This window comes from Tyto alba, unplaced genomic scaffold (genome assembly GCF_018691265.1).
Source record: "Tyto alba isolate M040663 unplaced genomic scaffold, T.alba_DEE_v4.0 Super-Scaffold_28, whole genome shotgun sequence".
In the NCBI taxonomy this organism is placed as follows: domain Eukaryota; kingdom Metazoa; phylum Chordata; class Aves; order Strigiformes; family Tytonidae; genus Tyto; species Tyto alba.
The window spans coordinates 10,799,263-10,818,903 of record NW_024881302.1 but is presented as its reverse complement, the minus strand read 5'-3'; the positions used below and the strand labels follow the sequence as shown (position 1 = coordinate 10,818,903).

General features: G+C 38.3%; 1 protein-coding gene across 3 annotated transcripts in view; it reads left to right on the top strand.

Moving 5' to 3' along the window:
• The window catches only part of LOC104357799 (nodal modulator 1), a 29,304-nt gene that overhangs the window by 455 nt on the left and 9,208 nt on the right, over positions 1-19,641 (top strand). For all 3 annotated transcript variants that reach the window (XR_006165856.1, XR_006165855.1, XM_032983675.2), the window contains exons 2-24: positions 41-130; positions 1,345-1,390; positions 1,828-1,928; positions 2,052-2,158; positions 2,351-2,423; positions 2,949-3,101; positions 4,299-4,436; positions 5,198-5,287; positions 5,907-6,012; positions 6,434-6,584; positions 7,857-8,034; positions 8,796-8,937; positions 9,941-10,072; positions 10,826-10,962; positions 11,234-11,321; positions 12,183-12,246; positions 13,349-13,444; positions 15,877-16,086; positions 16,382-16,464; positions 17,452-17,611; positions 17,736-17,862; positions 18,489-18,602; positions 19,283-19,410. Coding sequence is in view for 1 of the 3 variants with exons in the window: in XM_032983675.2 (XP_032839566.2) it covers positions 41-130; positions 1,345-1,390; positions 1,828-1,928; positions 2,052-2,158; positions 2,351-2,423; positions 2,949-3,101; positions 4,299-4,436; positions 5,198-5,287; positions 5,907-6,012; positions 6,434-6,584; positions 7,857-8,034; positions 8,796-8,937; positions 9,941-10,072; positions 10,826-10,962; positions 11,234-11,321; positions 12,183-12,246; positions 13,349-13,444; positions 15,877-16,086; positions 16,382-16,464; positions 17,452-17,611; positions 17,736-17,862; positions 18,489-18,602; positions 19,283-19,410 (2,714 nt within the window). In the remaining 2 variants the exon portion in view is untranslated. The remainder of the gene's footprint in view (positions 1-40; positions 131-1,344; positions 1,391-1,827; positions 1,929-2,051; positions 2,159-2,350; positions 2,424-2,948; positions 3,102-4,298; positions 4,437-5,197; positions 5,288-5,906; positions 6,013-6,433; positions 6,585-7,856; positions 8,035-8,795; positions 8,938-9,940; positions 10,073-10,825; positions 10,963-11,233; positions 11,322-12,182; positions 12,247-13,348; positions 13,445-15,876; positions 16,087-16,381; positions 16,465-17,451; positions 17,612-17,735; positions 17,863-18,488; positions 18,603-19,282; positions 19,411-19,641) is intronic.

Genomic DNA, 19,641 nt, shown 5'->3' with positions numbered 1-19,641 from the left:
TTTTTAAAAATACCTTTTTGTCTTTTTTTGTTTTCTTTAGATTAAGTTATATACAAAACATGGTACTCTGAAATACCAGACAGACTGTGCTCCAAACAATGGGTATTTCATGATTCCCCTCTATGATAAGGTAAGAAACTGAAATACCAGGTCTGATCTGCCAGCAGATTAAATGTCAGAACATGAAACATTTGAATCAGGACACATTTGAATCAGAAGTTGGTTTTGGACCAAGCTTCTAACTGTTACTTACTTCTTAGTGCTGTACTAAGTATTATGAGAAAAGCCAGGTAACTAGCTCCGGTGTTGCGTTTGTGCTATTTATCTGAATGGCTGCAACATTGGGAGTTACTGCTAACATCCATCTCCTAGCAGCTGTACAAACACTGCACAAAAAGTACAGGTTCCTACAGAGTACAGATAAAACTTTCAGTTATATCTCTATAGAAGTAAAAATAAATCTGTATGAGAATGTGTTTTGTTATGACTGAATTGAAAATAATTTAAGTGACTAATTGCAGATATTAAAAATGTCTTAAAAAATAATGATACAGGAAGCTCAGAACATATCAGAAGTTTGGTGTCTGTTTAGACTGGAAACATTTACATTCAGATTAAATACAAAGTGCCCTTAGGTGGTCTATGTGTTTTGCTCTTTTAAAGAGCTAGTTAACTTACGGATCAGAAATAGAATCATAGAATGGTTTGAGTTGGAACGAACCTTGAAAGGTCATCTAGTCCAACCACCAAATAAGTCCTTCCCTTCCCAATCTTAGAATGTAAGATGCTTTTCGATCTCAGTGATTTCATTTGTAAGTCTTTGAGCCTTTTGATGGATGAACATCGGAACGTATGTGGTAGAACATACGTGGTGCCCACTGATTTAAAGAGGATCTCTGTGTAGATTAATATCATTTGGTGCAGAGCTTTTAATTAGATTGAAATTTTGTTATCCTGTGTTTGGGCAGAGTGAGTAGGACCTCCTAGTGGAAGTACTAAAGTCTAATTTAGAGCACATCTGTTGGGGCAGGTAGAGATAGATTTGAACACTTTTTAACACTGAGTTGCTTGAATCTGAGCCAGGTTTGTTTTGGAAGTGGTGTAAACATGATGATATTTAATTTTTGTTCTTAGCTGGCAGGATGTAAGCCCAGCATCCCAGTCTGTCTGGGTAGATATTGCTGCTTCTTTGAACAGCGTATCTTAGGTAAGAGGAAGGGAAAATGAGACACTTAAGTCTTGTGTTACTCTCTGCAGCATGATCCTTGTGTTCTGACTTGTTTTCATTCTTTAGCTAAATTGAATTTAGATCAGTGAAGACAGTTACTGCTTTTTTATTTTTAGGGGGATTTCATTCTTAAAATTGAGCCTCCCCTAGGGTGGAGTTTCGGTAAGTGCTTGTATGTCTTCTTACAATAGGACGGTGTATCTGCAATGTGGGACTTAACTATCTCTAACTTCTAGCTGGCAGGGAAGATCAAGTGCTTTTCGAAAGAGATAAGCCCTACTGTATGGTTATAATAACTAAAATGTACTTACTGTACCACAGGAAAATAAAGTTATAAGGTAGACATTGACAAAGTAACCTATGAACTGATTTGAAGGAATGTGGAGGTTTTTGACAGAAATGGCTGCAATGGGAGGGGGAAGGGATTTCAGCATTGGGATTTGTGGGTGCTTTAACTTTCCTGAGGCAAGACTTCCAGAGAAACACTTGTGTGCTTGAGTTAATGCATTTCTATGAGAGTTTTGTAAAGCTAAAGTAGAATTGCTTCGTGATTGCTCTCTCACTAACTACCATGCTGTTTCATTGTTTTTCCCCTCCAGAACCAACCAGTGTAGACATCCATGTGGATGGCATTAATGACATTTGCACGAAGGGAGGTGATATTAACTTTGTGTTCACAGGATTTTCTGTGAACGGAAAGGTTAGTCTTCTTTACCTTTATTTATTCCATCTTATGCTAATTCTGCCTTCATAAAAATATTCTACAACTGCCCTGCAAGTTATTTTTGTTCATTTATAGTCTGGTTTCTTTTCATGTTGACAGGTTCTCAGCAAAGGTCAGACATTAGGTCCTGCTGGAGTACAGGTTGTACTGAGAAATGCTGGCAGTGACATAAACATACAAGCAACTATTACACAACCTGGAGGAAAGTGAGTGTGTGTGATACATACTTAATTCATCTGCTCATTTACATAGGATTCTTTCAATTCTGCCATATTGACTGGGATTATAGTAGTTCTGAAATATTTTATCTAACATGTATATACAGTCTGGATTGTTTTTTAGCAAAAAAATATTTGTTACTATTTCTGAAAAAACATAACCCCTTTCTTGCCTTACAGGTTTGCTTTCTTTAAAGTGCTTCCTGGTGAATATGAAATCTTTGCATCTCATCCTACCTGGATGTTGAAAGAGGTTAGAGCCTACAAAAGTTTTGGTTTACCTACTTAGTGAGGGCGGATCTGTTGGACCTTGTCTTGATCAACTAGTGTGAAGAAGGGTTTTTGTGAGTGGACAAGGTTAATGGAGTTTTCATAAATTTAATTTAGGTAGTTAAAAAACTGCCTCATGCAGTCCCGGTTTGGAGATAGTGGAGCCATCCGGGGAAGGACTGGCAAACAAGCTCTTGCTTTTTGTCTTCTAATCCTGTATATTTTGCAGGAGCTTGAATATTGTGACAGATGCTCTTATCCTTACCTCTCAGACTGCTTGCCTTCTGAGGAGCTCTGAGATTCTGACCAGTTCCTAAATCAGTAAAACAGGAAAAACACTGTTTTGCAAAGTATCTTTGCCTTAATGTCTTTGTGTTTGAATAGTCTGGACTGCTGCTCTGTCCTCTATTTCTGTTGTTGAATATACAGCTTCTGATTGTTATTTAAATGATGTAAATGAGATCTAATACCTTCTTTTGATGAAAACGTGTATGTTTATGTATTTCAGTCAAACACAGTGGTACGGGTGACAAGTTCTAATGCTTATGCTGCTAGCCCTCTGATTGTTGCAGGCTACAATGTTTCTGGGTCAGTAAGGAGTGATGGAGAACCAATGAAAGGGGTCATGTTTCTCCTTTTCTCTTCTTCTGTCACTAAAGAGGTAATGGTGTATCAGTACCTTTTCAGTATGATTATAGACATAAATAAGAAGGAGCTAAATAGCTTCTAGATTCATATTGCTCCGATACTCGTCTCTGTCCTTCATTGAGATTGGCTTACAGAAAAGATAAACTGTATGACTCCTGAAGCTGTGTTTTTTCATTTATTTTTTGAGTTTAGGTTTGTTGCGTTTTTTTGTTTGTGTTTTTTTGTTTGTTTGTTTGTTTTTTTTTTTTTTTTCGACAAGGCCCTTGTACAACATTTGTGTACATGATGAGTTTTCACATGATCTCCATGGAATTACTCAGATCTGTAACACAATAGCCATCTGTTTAAATATTGGCAAAATTGAGGTTTAAGGTCTACTTAATTTTTGGACACAAATTAGAAAGTTCTTTTAACTTCAACCTTTTGATCTCTTCATTATTATTTTCAAGAAACCAGGTTCCTCAACAATCAGGCTGTTCAGGGGCATAGAAAACAGACTTGAACTGAAGCACACAACAAGCTCACAACCTGTTACTGATCTGTATATTCCCTGTGGGTCAGCAGTGTTAAGGGCTACAGTTTTAAGACAGTATTTTTTCAGTTACACCTTTTTTCATGTTAAATGTTGGTTAGTAAATGTGTTCTCTCGTGAGGATGACACTTCATGATGAAAGACCAGCTTCTGGCACAAGACACAAGAAGTTGACAGACAAATCCTGCAATTTGCTGTATAGTAGCTGTAATTTGTCTTCGACATGAGGTCTTAGTTGCTCTTTGCCCTCTTCATGTGAGGACAAAGTCCAACAGCTTCTATTGCCACCTTAAAACCGTGTTATGAAATGAGTGTGAAACATTTGGCCATGTACTGTGATTTGTTATGTAGAGCTCTGTTCTGTAATGTTAACCTTGTCCACAGAACTGAAGTCAGTTAATGTTAAGACATGCAATACAGTTCTGGGGTACTGGAGGGATGTTAAATTTCCCAATTTTCTGTCTGTGTTACCATAAAGTTGATTATTTTAACATTTCTTTCCTCTTTTACCTATACATGACTTTTAAGCTATGCTATCAGACTCTGCCTCTAAAATGATTTTGTACTTCCCATCCTTCATTCACAGTATGGTATTTTGAACCCTCCTACATCCCCCCCTGAAACTATTTTCTCTGCTCTCCCATGAGAAAAAAATTTGTATTGCATTATATACCACAGGATGTTGTGGGCTGCAATATTTCTCCTGTGGATGGATTCCAGTCAAGAGATGAGTCTCTATCTTATTTGTGCAATGTTGTATCAAAGGAAGATGGATCTTTCAGCTTTCTTTCTCTGCCAAGTGGGAAATATACTGTGGTAAGTAGTTAGAAGGTTCATTGCTTGTCTATCCATTGAGTTATTAACTTTAATTTTCTAAACTAGATCATGCATGACTTTGTAGCTGTTAAAACTGAAATAGTTGAAATATTTTGAATGGAATCAAATAATTAGAACCTTCAACTTAAAGTATATGTCAGTGAAGTAAGTTGCTGTGATAGGGCTCTGTAGTGTGGTTTCTGAGGAAAGACTTATTTGCAAATCATGTTCTGAATTACATTGAATACATTGGCTGGTCACAGAGCAACACCTAGAGGCTGCTGGAAGACTGAAAAGTTCACTTGGCTAAAACCACCTCATGTCCTTTAAGCCCTCTGTTTTCTTTTTTGCCCATTCTCTTTATTGTGTCTGTATAGTGTGGGAGCATGGTAGTCTGTGCACTGCCTAGAGTGATGGTCCTGCATTCTCAGACTGCATGAAGTGGGATTCAAACTTCTCTCATTCCTTTAACCCTTCTAGTGATCATGCAGTCTTCTATCTGTAAGCTCTTGCACATTGCAGTACCTTTGCTGTATTCTGAGTAGAGGGTTACTTTTCTGTCTCTTCGGATAATCTCATATGATTTTCATCAGTCAGTTTTGAAATACCACCTTTATTCTTCTCTCCCTCCCTCTTGAGTTATTTTTTCCAGCAAGTTTGCATCCTGTTTGATTGATTGAGGTGCCTGATGGTGATGAAGGATGTGGAGAAATTCTGTTGTCATAGCCTCTTAGGAGTCAAAGCAATGTGTCTTCTTCCAGATACCGTTCTACAGGGGAGAGAGAATTACCTTTGATGTTGCACCATCTAGATTGGAGTTCCTCGTAGAGCATGACAGTTTACAGATTGAGGTAAGGCATTCAGAGGAAATAATTTTGTGCCATTCATTCCTGTGAAAGCATAACTGATTTTAGCAGAAAGCAGGTGTAATGTGGAAAAACTTCTTTGTAAGAAGTTTGAAGACATTGGTTACGCATACCTTCTTGCTTAGCAGGTAGAAGACAATATCTAGCATTGTGCTGTATTTCTACACTTCACTCCGTTTTACTAGGAAGAACCAAAATGGGAGAAAGCTGTCCACTGTTTGCACTTTCATGTCCATGTTGCAAACAGGCAGTAATCTTTCAGGTTGCTTAAATTTTCTCATTCAGATTGTCGTATTTCGGGAGAAGGGCCTGTAGTTTTGTATGGTTTGCAGAGTGCCTTGTGTAATGGCATGATCTGTGATTTGGACTTTCTGAACTGTACTCATGCAGATAAATTGAGAACCTGTTCCTGTACTTAGGGGAACAGTATGCCTGGAGATTGATATGTACTTTCATTGTGATTATCCTGGTACATTTTTTTCCTAAAGCTGGAAATAAATTTCCTTTGTATGTGTGTGTGAGGAAAACAGTTGGTGTTGACTGCTGTAGGTGCATGTTTGCTTTTACTGAGTAAAGATTAATGTTAAATTTTTTCCCTTTCCAGCCTGTTTTCCATGTGATGGGTTTCTCTGTCACAGGCAGGGTGTTGAATGGGCCTGAAGGAGAAGGAGTTGCTGATGCCACTGTGACTCTGAACAATCAGATTAAAGGTACGTCATGGTCTTGGTCTGTGTTGCTGCGGGGAAGCCTTTATTAATCTCATATGCAGGACTGGTGTATGAGATGGAGTTAACTCTTCAGGATAATACACTACTTTTGTTGCAATTTGTTTTAAATAGTAAAATGTTTTTCATGCTGTTGATTAATTTTGCATTTTCTAGCTTAGATGGGAATATTAGGTATTCATTGGTTTTGCTGTTGAAAATTTATTTTATTGCAACTCTATACCAAATTGTGCTTTGAAATACAGAAATAGAGGTTGGTCTAGCAAGAAAGCATAATACTGTTTCTTTGTTGTGCAATGTAAATTTAAAATAGCCTAAAGTAGTACATGCCCTCTGACTCTTGACACATAAGGATAGACAATCAACACATGCTCTGGTTTTTAATTCTTCTCATTATTTGTTACAGTAAAAACAAAAGCTGACGGCTCTTTCCGCCTTGAGAACATAACAACAGGTACATACACAATTCATGCCAGGAAAGAGCATCTGTTCTTCGATACTATTACTGTGAAGATTGCACCAAATACACCTCAGCTGGCAAATATCATTGCAACAGGGTAAGTATTGGTGTCGTAATGAAAATGTAATTTGATATGTGGACAGGGTCTTGAAAATGGGTTGTCCTTTCCCATACTGTGCCCAGACTTGCGTACTGTTGTCAGGAGCTAAATGCTGCTTGAGAAATTCAAGATAAATAGGACAGCATGAATGCAGGATAATGTTTTGTTCACAGTATTTTGCTTAACACTAGTTAAGTTTAGAGCACCCTCTTAATAACCTCTCCCTTGCAAATGAAGATGCTAAGTCGTAGGTATATTGAGCAATTTTAGAACAGTGTATGAACCAAGAAAGAAAGAGGGGCTTTCTGCCGCTGATGTGCACTTCAGATAACCCTCCTTCTGTGCAAGAGTGGAGCTACATAACCGTCTGGTGCAGTGTGGTACCAAACCTTACATTTTATTGCTCACTCTCAAGGTCATAGTCTTCCATGAATTGTCTTTTTCTTGTTTGTGATTCTTTGACTGCTGAGCATAAACTGGTATGATGGTGACAGGATGATTTCAGGATTGTAAGGCTGTGTAGTGGTGGGAGATACTGTGTGAGCTGAAGAAGGACAAGAGGGGCATGGTTCTGTGTCTAGGAGCTTCTCCTCAGCAGGAAATAGTGGTGACCTTCCAGAGAAGTGACAACAAGGAATTTACTGAGGCAAACAGCAACTAGCTCATACAGACTTAGCTAGCTAATTATGAAAAAAACCCAAACCTGTGCTGTTAAATTATGAGTTACAGTTTTTTCAGTCACTAAATATGTTGTGCTGTTGAAGGTGAAAAGTAAAACTTAACAGCTTCTAATTTGTCATCTTGTGTTTTCACAAACGTAGGTGTACTAGGGTTGTGTTCTAGTGAAGTACATATCACATTTGAGGTCTTTGACACAGAACACTTGAAACTATTTAAAACCTGAGGGATGGCAATCCTAAGTCAATTGCCTGCCTAGCCCAAAAAAAAGAAAAAAGGCTTGAAGTGTTTGGGTTGATAGCAGGGAAGAGGTGAAGCAAGTTGCTTGCAAATAAAAACATAACATCATGGTGATTTCATTGTAAAAGAAAAGATCCCATTAATCGTGCATGAGTTTTCACTTGCTCCACTGTGTTTGCTTATAGTATCTCTTTTGAAATGAACATTTCTTCAGGAGAAATCAATTCCAATTCCTGTGTTAGCACCTTAACATAGTGAGGTTTACTTTTTAAGGAAGTTTTAAAGCAAGTATTTTTTATGAGCTTTGGTAAATCAAGATATTTATTGTGATGACTGACTTCTATTTAATAGATTCAGTGTGTGTGGCTGGATCTCAGTAGCTCGTTTCCCTGACACAGTCAAACAGCTTAGTAAATACAAGGTAACCATGATGCCTCAAGACAAGGACAAAGCATCACTGATTACAACAGAAACTGACCCGCATGGAGCATTTTGTTTTAAGGCAAAATCGGGTACATACAATGTTCAGGTAAGAATGAGTTTCCATTTCTTCATTGTAGGACTCTCACGAGGTTTTAGAAGATTTTAAATATTTAATTTCTAAAGTTTGAGAAACTGAATTTAGTTTTTCCTGGTTCTTTTCTCCTGTTTGCACTATTTAAACAGTAACAGTTATTTCCTTTTTTTTCTTTAATAAGCTGAGATTCCCATCCTTGTCCTTTACACTTGTTAAAAGGAGATCAGGCCATTGGGGTTGCAAGTTCTTATTTCTCTCTCTTCTTAGTTGTGATGTCCCTTATATCACTTTTTAATCATAATACATTATCCTGTGAGTGAGACGTGTAATGTTTACCTTTCTCAGGTGCCTAAATGGTTCCTGAGAGTGTAGGTCACAGCAGAACCTGTAGCAGAACCACTGTGAATTTTTCATTGTGGGAGGTAGTGCAGACTGGAAGGTAATGAAGTGCATGGTTTTAAGGTCTCTAACTGTCTTCACAGATAGTGAAATAGCCTAATGTAGAAGCAGCAGTACATCCTGAAGTGAAATTCACTCAGACTTTTGCAACTGAGCTGTTTGGAGCATTTTTAGCTCAGTTTTATTGCAATTCTTTGGAAGCTTTTTAATACAGAATTTTGAAAAGCATGTTTGGGAGGCTGGTTTTGCTTTGCCTGAGATTTACAGTAAATTCTATTTTCTAATTTCTGATAACTGGATTGAACTCGGAACAATTGAGTGTATTTGGACTCATATCTAAAAGCTGATAATGTCTTGATATATGTACTCTACAGGTAATTATTCCAGAAGCTGAGACTAGAGCAGGATTGGCTTTGAAACCCAAGATGTTCCCTGTTACTGTTACAGACAGACCTGTAATGGATGTGACCTTCTCTCAGTTTTTGGCATCTGTCTCAGGGAAGATCTCTTGTTTAGGTAAGCCAGTTTTGAAGGTGAAGTGGAAATGGGGACAGAGAAGTTTAGCACTGCATGTGTGAATGCGTACTGTTTCAATAAAGACACTTGCTGTGGTTAGTCCCATCAGCAGATGGGTAAATTTATCAGCATGTAAGTAAATTGCATATAGATAAGGCAGCTCTTCTTTTGGGAGACACTAGAGCCTAATAAGGTACCTTAATAAACTCTGGAGTAAGGTTATGTACCTATTTTTAATACTTGCTAGGAATAAGCAAGTATCCCTCCCTCCGGAAGGAATCCTGACCTGTTTAATACCTTCCTCAGAAGATGGCTAAGTTCTAGAAGTAAATGCGTCTGGCTGATACTAGGGATACTGTATATCAATCAGAGAAGTACTGGAGGCAAAAAAAGACATCTTTAAAACAAAAAACAAAACCAAAGAAACAACACCCCCCACCCTCCCCCACCCCCCAAAAAAGGCAGTGCATGTAAAAACCTGTAGGTTCAAGCTGTTGTTAGAAGCTTGCAATCTCTGTTCTCTTTTATAAGCATTTTGTCTTTGGTTTTGTCTCAGGTTTCTCTCTACTGCTATTTTTCTTCATTACTTGACTTACTTGATTCTTGATTCACTGAGTTCAGCAGATGATGATTAGAGCTTGACTTTTGTGATTTTTACCCCTTCCTTTTTCCTCTGAGGCCTTTCTGCACTTTGTGTTCGGCTCTCAGGTGTTTATTGGGCCCTGTAGTCTCTGCAGGGCAAGGTGGACCCAGTGATTTAATGTTGGCCTCTGGTTGTTACTTGCCATTAGGTAAAATAATACAATTAACAAACTTCCTGAAAAATGCATAAAAGCACTGGTAAACACTTAAGAAATAAGAGTTTTACTTGGAAACGTTCTCTACTGGAAGAGAGTAATCATTTTAATGTTAGTATGCATGAATCTTGCTTGTAGTAGGGGTTTTGGAGGCAAAGGTGGCAAGCCAGAATGCAGTCTCATTTTCTACTGTCTTTTCGACAAAGATGCTTGTGGTGATCTGGTGGTGACATTACAGTCTGTGAGCCGCCAGGGTGAAAAACGCAACCTGCAGCTCTCTGGAAGCATGGACTCAGTGGCATTCACATTTGAAAATGTACTACCTGGCAAATACAAAGGTAGGATCATGGGGAACTGCTTGATGTATTACCTTAGTAGCTCAATTTGGGACTTAATCTGTATATTTCCATTATTATAGATGCCATTTACAGTATGCCAACATGGAACTAGTTTTGAAACTTGAGAGAATCTGGAAAAATACTATATAACAGTGCATCAAGTTTTCTTAATCTTGAGCCCTTTTCTCAGCTTAACAGGTAACGGCTCCCCAAACTTTTATGGTCTACATGGCTGGTGTGAGGACAAAGAGCTTTGTCCCAAGCCTAAGAACAGGGGCACACCCTAGTTCTTCTGCTTCCAGAATACCCCTCTTAAGAGCAATATGCATTTTGGCCAGCCTGTCTTGGACAACTATGAAAATAAATTGTTTTCCAGGGAAAGGTGTAGAAGGAGTATACACAGATTGCTCTTTTAATAAATGAGTCAGAACATGCTTCTGCCATGTGAAATTGGAGTTAGGTTCTGATATCCTCTAGGCTTCTTTGACTATCACAATGGTAGTGCACATTGCAGAACTTTCCAGGGTGACCAGACTTCATTATTCCTTTTTATAATAGCCTTTCTGTTACGAGATGTGCTGGATTCCTGGTGATGCTGTGAGCCAGGTCTGATACTACAGTCACTGTTGCATATCTGGCTTTGAAGATTATTGTCAGGGAATTTAGAGTGAGACAAGCTTTTTTTATCACAGAACCTGCCCTTAGTCACACAGTTTTATATTAGTAAAATGCTTTGTGTGATGTGTATTCTAGTAAGCATTGTACATGAAGACTGGTGCTGGAAGAATAAGTCTTTGGAGTTGGAAGTCATGGAGGAAGATGTTTCAGGAGTAGAATTCAGGCAGACTGGATATATGCTGAGGTGTTCTCTTTCTCATGCAATTACACTGGTACGTAGGTAACAAACGTATTTTTTTAATGAATTTGTGTAAGTAGGTTGGCTTATGCTTGGAATCAAGGCTTTCTCATGTCTCTAGGGAGTCACACAGCACAGCAATGTTGATGTTTAGAGTGCTTTGAGATTTGCCTCTTAGATTCGGTAAAATGGTCTTGTATTGTTAGCTGCTATAAAAGAGACACATTAATGTATCTTTAAGCAAATACTGTTTTCATTTTGTTGTTTGATAGTTATTAATAGTGAATTGTGTTGTGGCTTCACAGGAATTTTATCAGGATGGAAATGGACCAGAGAATGTTGGTGTTTATAACCTGTCCAAAGGAGTTAATAGATTCTGTCTTTCAAAGCCAGGTAATAGCTCTAAAATGTTAGTTTAAAAAACTGAAAGAACCAGTCAACTGAACTGCTGGGAATTTAGAAAAAAAAATTAAATCTGTTGTGGTTTGTGAGAGGCATTGTTTTAGTTACATCTGTATATAAGTGTTCTGTTCCGAGTTTTTAGAATTTTCCTACTATTTAGTCCTTCACTGAAATACGGATTCCAGAAGTAAAATTTTTTTTTTTGTGTTTCAGACTTGGTAAAGGGCTTTGATCTTTGATTTGTTCATATGGGTTCTCTTTGTCGGTCACATTAGAATGTAACTGACAAATTGAAGTTTCATTTCAGTATAGGATTCTTAAGGGGTAACTGTTGAAAGTATCACAGGGTTATCTATAACAGGAAAAAAGAATGTTTTAAAAGTAGCTATTTTTTTCTCCTTTTAATGTTTTAGAGCTAATTCTCTGTTATGGCCCCTTAGCAAAACAGTTAACGTATTTTTTTTTGGTTCAGTTTTCAACTTTGAACATTTCATCCTTAGAGCCAGTGATCTCATTCACAATACAGTAATACAGTGGTTCTATAATTAAAGGGATCAGCTATGGCACCATAATAGGTTACTTCTGAGCTTGTTTAGTTTGTTGTGTTTGTAATTATGATTTTCTGTAGTGATGCCTAATTGTGTTTTGTATCAGTGTACATTAGAAACTGTGCAGCTTCCAGTTGTGATCTATGAGTGGAGAGATGAATTTACAAGTGTCAGTGTGAAAGGCAGTAGATATATAATAACATTTTGTAATTGTTTATACCTCAGACCTTGTGATCTTGAGAATTCAGCCAACACAGTAAGCTTGAATTTTTTCAGCAAATCAGTTTTGACTTAATGTTTACAGGTGTATATGAAGTGACCCCACGTTCCTGCCACCAGTTTGAACATGACTATTACACTTATGACACGTAAGAGCAAAATCTGGTTTTGATCTTATGCCTATAAGTATGGTTTCATAAAGCTTCCTTCTGCTGCAGCTGCTTGCTTTCAGCGATTCAGGTTGTATTGCTATTACTGTTTCTAACCAATAGAGGGAAGCCTTAGCAAAGTGTATCAGATGTGTTCTCTTGCCCTTTCTAGTCTTAAGAAATAATCCACTAATGATAGGCTTTAAAGATGCTTGTGCTACTTTAAACAGACAGAAGGTATTATGTTGATTCTGCTATGTAACAAAGCAGAGATAGTTCAGTGGAATCTGTTGATCACTTCTGAGAGCTGAAATGCAAAAAACAGGATAGTAATTTTACGAAGTGGTGTATACCATTGTTGTACATCCCAGTGGCCATGACTGTGGTAATTTGATTCTGTTCACCCCACTTTTTGCAAGCTGAATAAATATACCCCCTAATGACAAGTAAGCAGTGCTGATATTCCTAAGTCAGCCATGTTTTATTGGTTATTCATAGGTTATGGTCTGGCAATGTGCTTAATGGCTCTTTGCTTCCTAAAAGAGGGTTTCTGCTCCCAGACTACTTCTAATTCATGAACATGGCAGAAAACAAAATCAGCATTAAAATCTGATTATTTACTGCCATGTTAGCAAATTAAAAGTACTTCAAAGAGAGATATGCTAAACATGAAAGCCAGCACAAAGTGAGTAAATGGAATGAAGCAGAAACCCTCTTTTGGCAGCAAAGCATCATTAGACTTGGGGCATCTTGGGGACTATATCTAATATGACAAACTTTTGAGCGTCCTTCTGCTGTGAGAAAAGGGACTGTACATATGAAATCAATCAAATCAGTTTTAGCTTGAGAGGAAGCAGGAGGCACAGAGGAAGGAATTGATTTGGCCAATGTCATGCAGTGGTTTGGGGTTCAGGGCTGGAAAATGCTCCCTTTCCAGTATGCTATCATCTCAGCACTACAGCTCTGCTGTGTAATTTGTGTATTGCCTTTTATAAAGCATTTCAAACTTAGGGATGGGAGCACAAACTATGCAAAAATAAGAATAGGTTATTTTCTTTAGGAGGAGGTGCTTGAATTCATGTCTTTGTTATTGGATTTACAGGTCCTCTCCTAGCATACTGACGCTCACTGCAGTTCGACACCATGTCCTTGGCACAATTGTAACCGATAAACTGATGGATGTGACTATTACCATTAAGTAAGAACAAAGAAATTTTGGGCCTATAAAAAATGGAAGAAAGAGACATCTCTCAAAGTTTTACTCCAGTTTCAATACTGCAGTGGCTGCTTTATAAGGGGATGGCATCCAAGTCTAGACAGCAAGAGGTTTTTATGCTAACCTGTGCTTTGAGTTCTTTGTAGACAGTTAAATAATTCTCAGCCCTCATTTTGAACACTGCCACTTTATTTCAGTATAGCCTTTTCCTACTTGTGTGTCATGGTAAAAAGGAATGATTTTTCTGAGTTTTTATACACTTTAATGAACTGAAATATCATAATTCAGAGGATATTGTTTTAGCTTAGGTCAGAGCTCTTTAGCACTGGCTTTTATTTTTTTCCTTTTTTGTTTTCTCAAAATGAGAATCTGCCACTTTAGAGCATTGTTACTGGTGTGAAGAGGGTTATAAAAAGAAAACCATGCAGAGTGATTACACACTAATGTGCCAATTTATGTTTAGCTGAACAGACAGCTCACTAGGGAGCACTGATTTGTGAACAGCTTTAATTGTATGAGGTGCCAGATCTGCCTGGAAGTGTCTGATAATGATGAGTGCTTTATTAATGCTCTGCTGATGTCTTCTTGTTCTAGACTATGGGTTCTCAAACTTTTTTGAGTGTAGAAAACATCTTTTTAGAGAACATATTACCTGCAGAGCATTGCCTCTAGTTCCCTGAGTTTAATGAAGCCATAGCTGCAACTACAGCAGCTGGAAAAGAAACATTGAGACATCAGAGTGCCTTTAGGATTTTAAAAACAACTTAGTGAGGAGGTGAATATTATACTGACCTTCTAGGCTGATTGAGTTTTTTGAGACTTATTGGCAAGTGCTTTGAAGGCAGCTCCATTGCCACAGACCATTTCTGTTCAAGCCTGCCTGAAACTTGTCAGCCAAAGTCCGATTTGTGAGATGCCATCAACATAAAAGGAACAGCTCTGGATTTAAAAACAAGACAGTTGTTTTTACAAGTCCCTGTTGGTGTACCAGATGGCAGTGACTTGTTAACCTTCAGTTAACCAGAAAAAAACCAAACCACCCCAACCAAAAATAAAGCCGACTTGTAACAATTTTTGATGATGGCTTGTTTAAAAAATAACACTGTAGTAATTCGTTATGAGTATCATGAGACTGTGTGTGTGTCTGTACAGATTTTTAATAGGTTTTGGAACAAAAAAAAATTTTTTTATACGTTTCTGTATTGTCTCTGGACTGCATTGAAAGAACTTAGGGCCTTGATGATACTACGATAGAGCAATAGTATTTGTTTCTCTTAAGAAAGACAGAATATAGGTGAAGACTGAAGCAGGAGATGGAAATATACTGTTAATCTAAAGTGGTTGTAGGAAAAGTAATCGTGATCATTTCAGTTCAGTCCTCACAGAGAATTTTGTAATGTTCTGTGACAGTTTTTCAGAGTATTGTAGACGGGACAGAAGGTCAGATACAAAGGATGGTTGGACACTAGAAGAAATTGCTAGGGAAGAGAGGATATAAGATCAGGGACAGCAAAACAAGATGCATTGTTCTGAGATGATTTAAAGAACTTGGTTAAATTTATCTAGCAATCTGTTCAATGGACAGTGACAAGATAGCTAGATAGTTCAAATGTGTAGGGCAGATAGGTTAGAACTCAGAGCTTTTCCTGGGAATCGCCAGCTACTGGAAATACTTATTTGTGGTAGAAAATATTTTCTCATTGTTTACTCTGTTCCTGAGAGATACATGCTGAGAGAAAGTTCCTAATTCTGAAAAAAAAAAGTGAGCTTACCAGTGTTTTTGTGAGGTTACTAGCTTGTTCTCAGCTTTGGAATTCCAGCCTTTCTCTTGTAGCTTAGGGCTTTGTTAAAGGTATTTTTGCAGACTGCTCATTTGACTTAAGAATTTACCACTCCTGCTGGCTTGTTAGTGCTTCTGTGGGAGGTTATTGCCCCTGCAGCAGGGCTCACGTCTGGTACTTGATGCAAAATCAAGACTCTCTACTTACCAAAACCTAAGCTAAGATGCTGGACTCTGCAGAGTCGTTGAGATGTAGGCATGTGACCCTGACTCTGCAGTGGGATGCTGAGGCACAGCAGAGGGGAGGAGGCGGCGGCGGCGGCGGCAACAGAGCCGCAACTTCTTGAATGGTTATAGCATGGTGGGGCAGAATTTGTGAGAATTGCAGATTTCCCTCTAGGTCAGGTAGGTTACCTGTAGTCCCTAGGAATGACCCTTTCTAGTATTAACTGATTGAAGTGGAGGTTAAAAGTTTTATTTATGCTTGGAATAAATAGAATTAAAAAGGAATGGATTTATAAAAAAATCCTGGGACTTGCCTGCTGTGGCATAAAGGCAGTAATTAACAGATACAACAAGCTCTTATACCTTCATATGAAAGCTCATGATTTTGTTTTCTCCTCCATGTTTTCAGGTCATCCATTGACAGTGAACCTGCCTTAGTTTTAGGGCCCCTGAAATCTCTACAGGAGTTACGTAGGGAGCAGCAGCTTGCAGAAATTGAGACCCGCCGACAGGAGAGAGAAAAGAAGGGGCAAGAGGAGGAAGGAACAAAACCACCAGTGCAAGAAATGGTAGAGGAACTCCATGGACCTTTCTTGTATGAATTTTCCTACTGGGCAAGGTAATACCAAGCTCCAGTGGACAAGGTGTATTCTTTGTGCTGGTGTTTCCACTAAACAGCACAGTGATATATTCCATATAGGAAAAGAGCGGCTGTATGAGTATCCATACCTGTTCTTCTTGACTGTCAGCTAAATGGAAACTAGTACCACATAAGAAGAATTTTGCTTTCGTTATTGTTGATACTTTTTCCTTGGGGTATTTAGATGGCTTCCTGGGTCAATAAAGCAATACTCTTTTACATGAGTGTTGCTAATTCCATTGTCTTCTAATTGTATTTTATTTGTGTTTTACAGGTCTGGAGAGAAAATTACTGTGACACCGTCATCAAAAGAGCTGCTTTTCTACCCAGCATATGTGGAAACAGTTGTTAGTGGAGGTAAATATAAATAAAACTTAGTTTGAAAGGAGTAGATTTTTAAGGCAGAAATGTATCCTTATGGATCAATGTATGAATAGCTCTTCAAAGGTAATGTTAGGAAAGTTTCAGATAAAGCTACTTCTTTGGGCCAATTTCACTCTGGAATTTGGAAGTGTGGGTATTTGGTAGTGGGTGCAAATACAGTTTTTATCAGCAGAATATGCCTCCAGGTGCTGAAAGACCACCTGGCACAAGAGGAAGGGCTAGATTTCTGGATACGACGCCAGATTCTTAGAATTGTTCATATTACTCTTGTCTACCAAAATAGTTGTGCAAAAGCAATGTTTATATTTTGAATTTGTTACCAAATTCATGTTTCTATTAAGTTTTATTTGTAGTAAGTTAAAATAATAAAAATATTCACAAAAAAGTAAACTTCAAAATTGTCAGGTTTATCATCAGTCAGTTGATGCCAGTTGTTAAGTCAGTGTCCATCTTGTTCTCAGGTTCCTGAGTGAACGTACTCTCTTGGAAATCACTAGAAAATGTTAGGTACCCCTTTTTATGTTCCTCTTTTTGCACATTATTAATACATTGGAGGAAATAAAATTTTGCTTATGTCATTAAACATGGCACATTCTGACCTGAATTTGATCTCAAATAGTTGTGTCAAAGTTTAGTGTAATATCAGCTAGAAGGGAGTATTCTTGGAACTTTGTCTGTGTGGCTGCAGTATATGTAACGATGAATCCTCAAAGCACTTAGCAAATCTAGATTGTTTTGGAGATGTGCTTATAGCTTTTGGATTTAGTTATTGATTTTGGGAATAATCAGATGTTTTAAGGTGTGTTGAGAGACCCTGCAATTGTGTGTGTTGATCTTTTATTCTAAGGTAAAAGAAGATCAACTGTTCTCTTTGGAAATAGTAAACTCTTGCTATAAGACAGAATGGTGAGTGTATTTTTGTCTTTCTTTTTGTCTTAAATCCCCTCTGCAATGGTCAAGAGAGTTGTCCTGGAAAGCTGATAGAGATTCATGGAAAAGCAGGCTTATTTCTGGAAGGGCGAATTCATCCTGAACTGGAAGGTGTTGAGATTGTCATTGGTGAAAAGGGAGCAACTTCTCCACTTATAACGGTTTTCACCGATGGCAAAGGTGCTTACAGGTAATTAACAGATTTGGTTTGATCTTTTGGGGTCTTTAGTTAAAGTGCAGTGGTGACTTGACAACATGTATGTGATATCCAAGTGCTTTTTTTAAAACTAATTCTTCTTTTCTTTTATTTGAAGTGTTGGGCCTCTCCACAGTGACTTGGAATATACAGTTACTGCTCAGAAGGAAGGGTTTGTTTTAACTGCAGTAGAAGGAACGGTTGGGGACTTCAAAGCTTTTGCTCTTGCTGGAGTGACATTTGAGGTAATGTTCTTAACACTTTGGGTTCTGCATGAATAGTGTGTGCAGTTAGAGCTAGACAGGCAAAGAAGCTAACCCACATCTCCCACTCAAGCACAAATGGGTGTGGGTTCTGGGGATAGTTTTGTCATGGGGAAACAAATCTCAGTGGATGAGCTCAGTTGTGTTGTAGAACGTGACTTGCTATGCAGAAGATACTTTGCAAGGTTTATAGAGTGAAAGTTAAAGCCTGCAGTCCAAAATACCGGCTTTATTTGCATTTGTAGAGTTGGACCGTATTTTAATGAGTTTTATCCCTCAAGGTGATTTTTTTCATGTACAGTCTGGTCGAACTAGTACCTGGTTCTAGCCTTTGGGATAATTTGTTCTGGCCCCCAGCATGTCCTGTGAAGTGACAGAGAATGACTCTTGTGGTAGCACATGTGATGTGTGGTTATGACTGCCCAGGTGTTGAGAGCACAAACTCCTGTAGCCCTGCAGTCTCTGCAGATGTGGCTAGTTTTCATCTGCTTACAGCTGAGTGCTCAGAGCCAGCACATCTGTGCACTCTGCAAGGGGCTTCTGAGTTGAACCCTTCTTCATAAAGCAACCCTTGCTTACACTTAAAATTATTGCGTTTTCAAAAATAGATCAAATCAGAGGATGACCAGGCTCTTGCTGGAGTTCTCTTGTCTCTCAGTGGAGGGATGTTTCGATCCAACCTCCTTACACAGGATAATGGCATGCTGACTTTTTCCAATCTGGTAAGTTGAAATTGATTCTACTGAATGTTGACTGCATGTGCAATGCTGCGTTACTCTGCCCTCCAAAATGTGGGTGCTATTGGCTCTCTTCAGTGGCAGGGGGATGTATGGTCTCCTTGAAATTGTAACCCACAATGAGAGATGTAGGTCCCTCAGAGTGGGCAGCACTTCACATCTTCCATTTGTTAAGATTTAAAATCTAACGTGATAAGAGGTTTCTCCCCAATAGGTAGTAGATGATGTTGATTGATCTCAGTTACTAATTTGCAGTTTGTAAACATGAAACAAGCCAATTTGTTGATGATCATTTGAGAGTCTTTAGAGGAAAGAAATCTAATTAGCCTATTGATCTGTACATGTGTGTAGACATGCCTGAATAGTTTCCTTGCAGACATCCTTCTCTGCTGGTCACTTTCCTGTCCTTGAGGTCTTGCGGTAAGGCTTTAGGGCCATAGTTTCCTTTCCCTCTTCAGGATTTATCACCTGGTGGAGTTCCATTGGTTTACTGTCCAATATGCTCCCTGTTTTTTCAATGCTCATATTTTCTGACCAGTTTAACATATGGTTGGGAGGGAGAACTTTAGCTCTTCATGGAGCTCTTGCAGAAACAAAGAGTTGTTTGGAGTTGGTGAATTTTTGTGTCATTATCAGTAAACAGCTTGTTTTATGCTCTTTTGCAGAGCCCAGGGCAGTATTATTTTAAACCCATGATGAAAGAGTTTCGCTTTGAACCATCCTCACAAATGATTGAAGTGCAGGAAGGACAAAATCTTAAAATTCGGATAACTGGTTACAGAACAGCTTACAGGTCAGTAGAGCTGAAATGCCATGCAAAATGCTATATACTGTATCAGGATACATTATGCAAAATGTGTCTTTTCTCCTGATGCACCTCTGTTCTGAAGGTTTGGAGAGTACTTTCGAGGGCACAGTTTAACCTTATTGTGCTGTGTATAAGTACTTTTTTTAGCTTTTTCTCATGGATGTGGATATATGGCTAAGCCTAAGTGACTGGACTGTAAGGAGAAACATTGCTGTC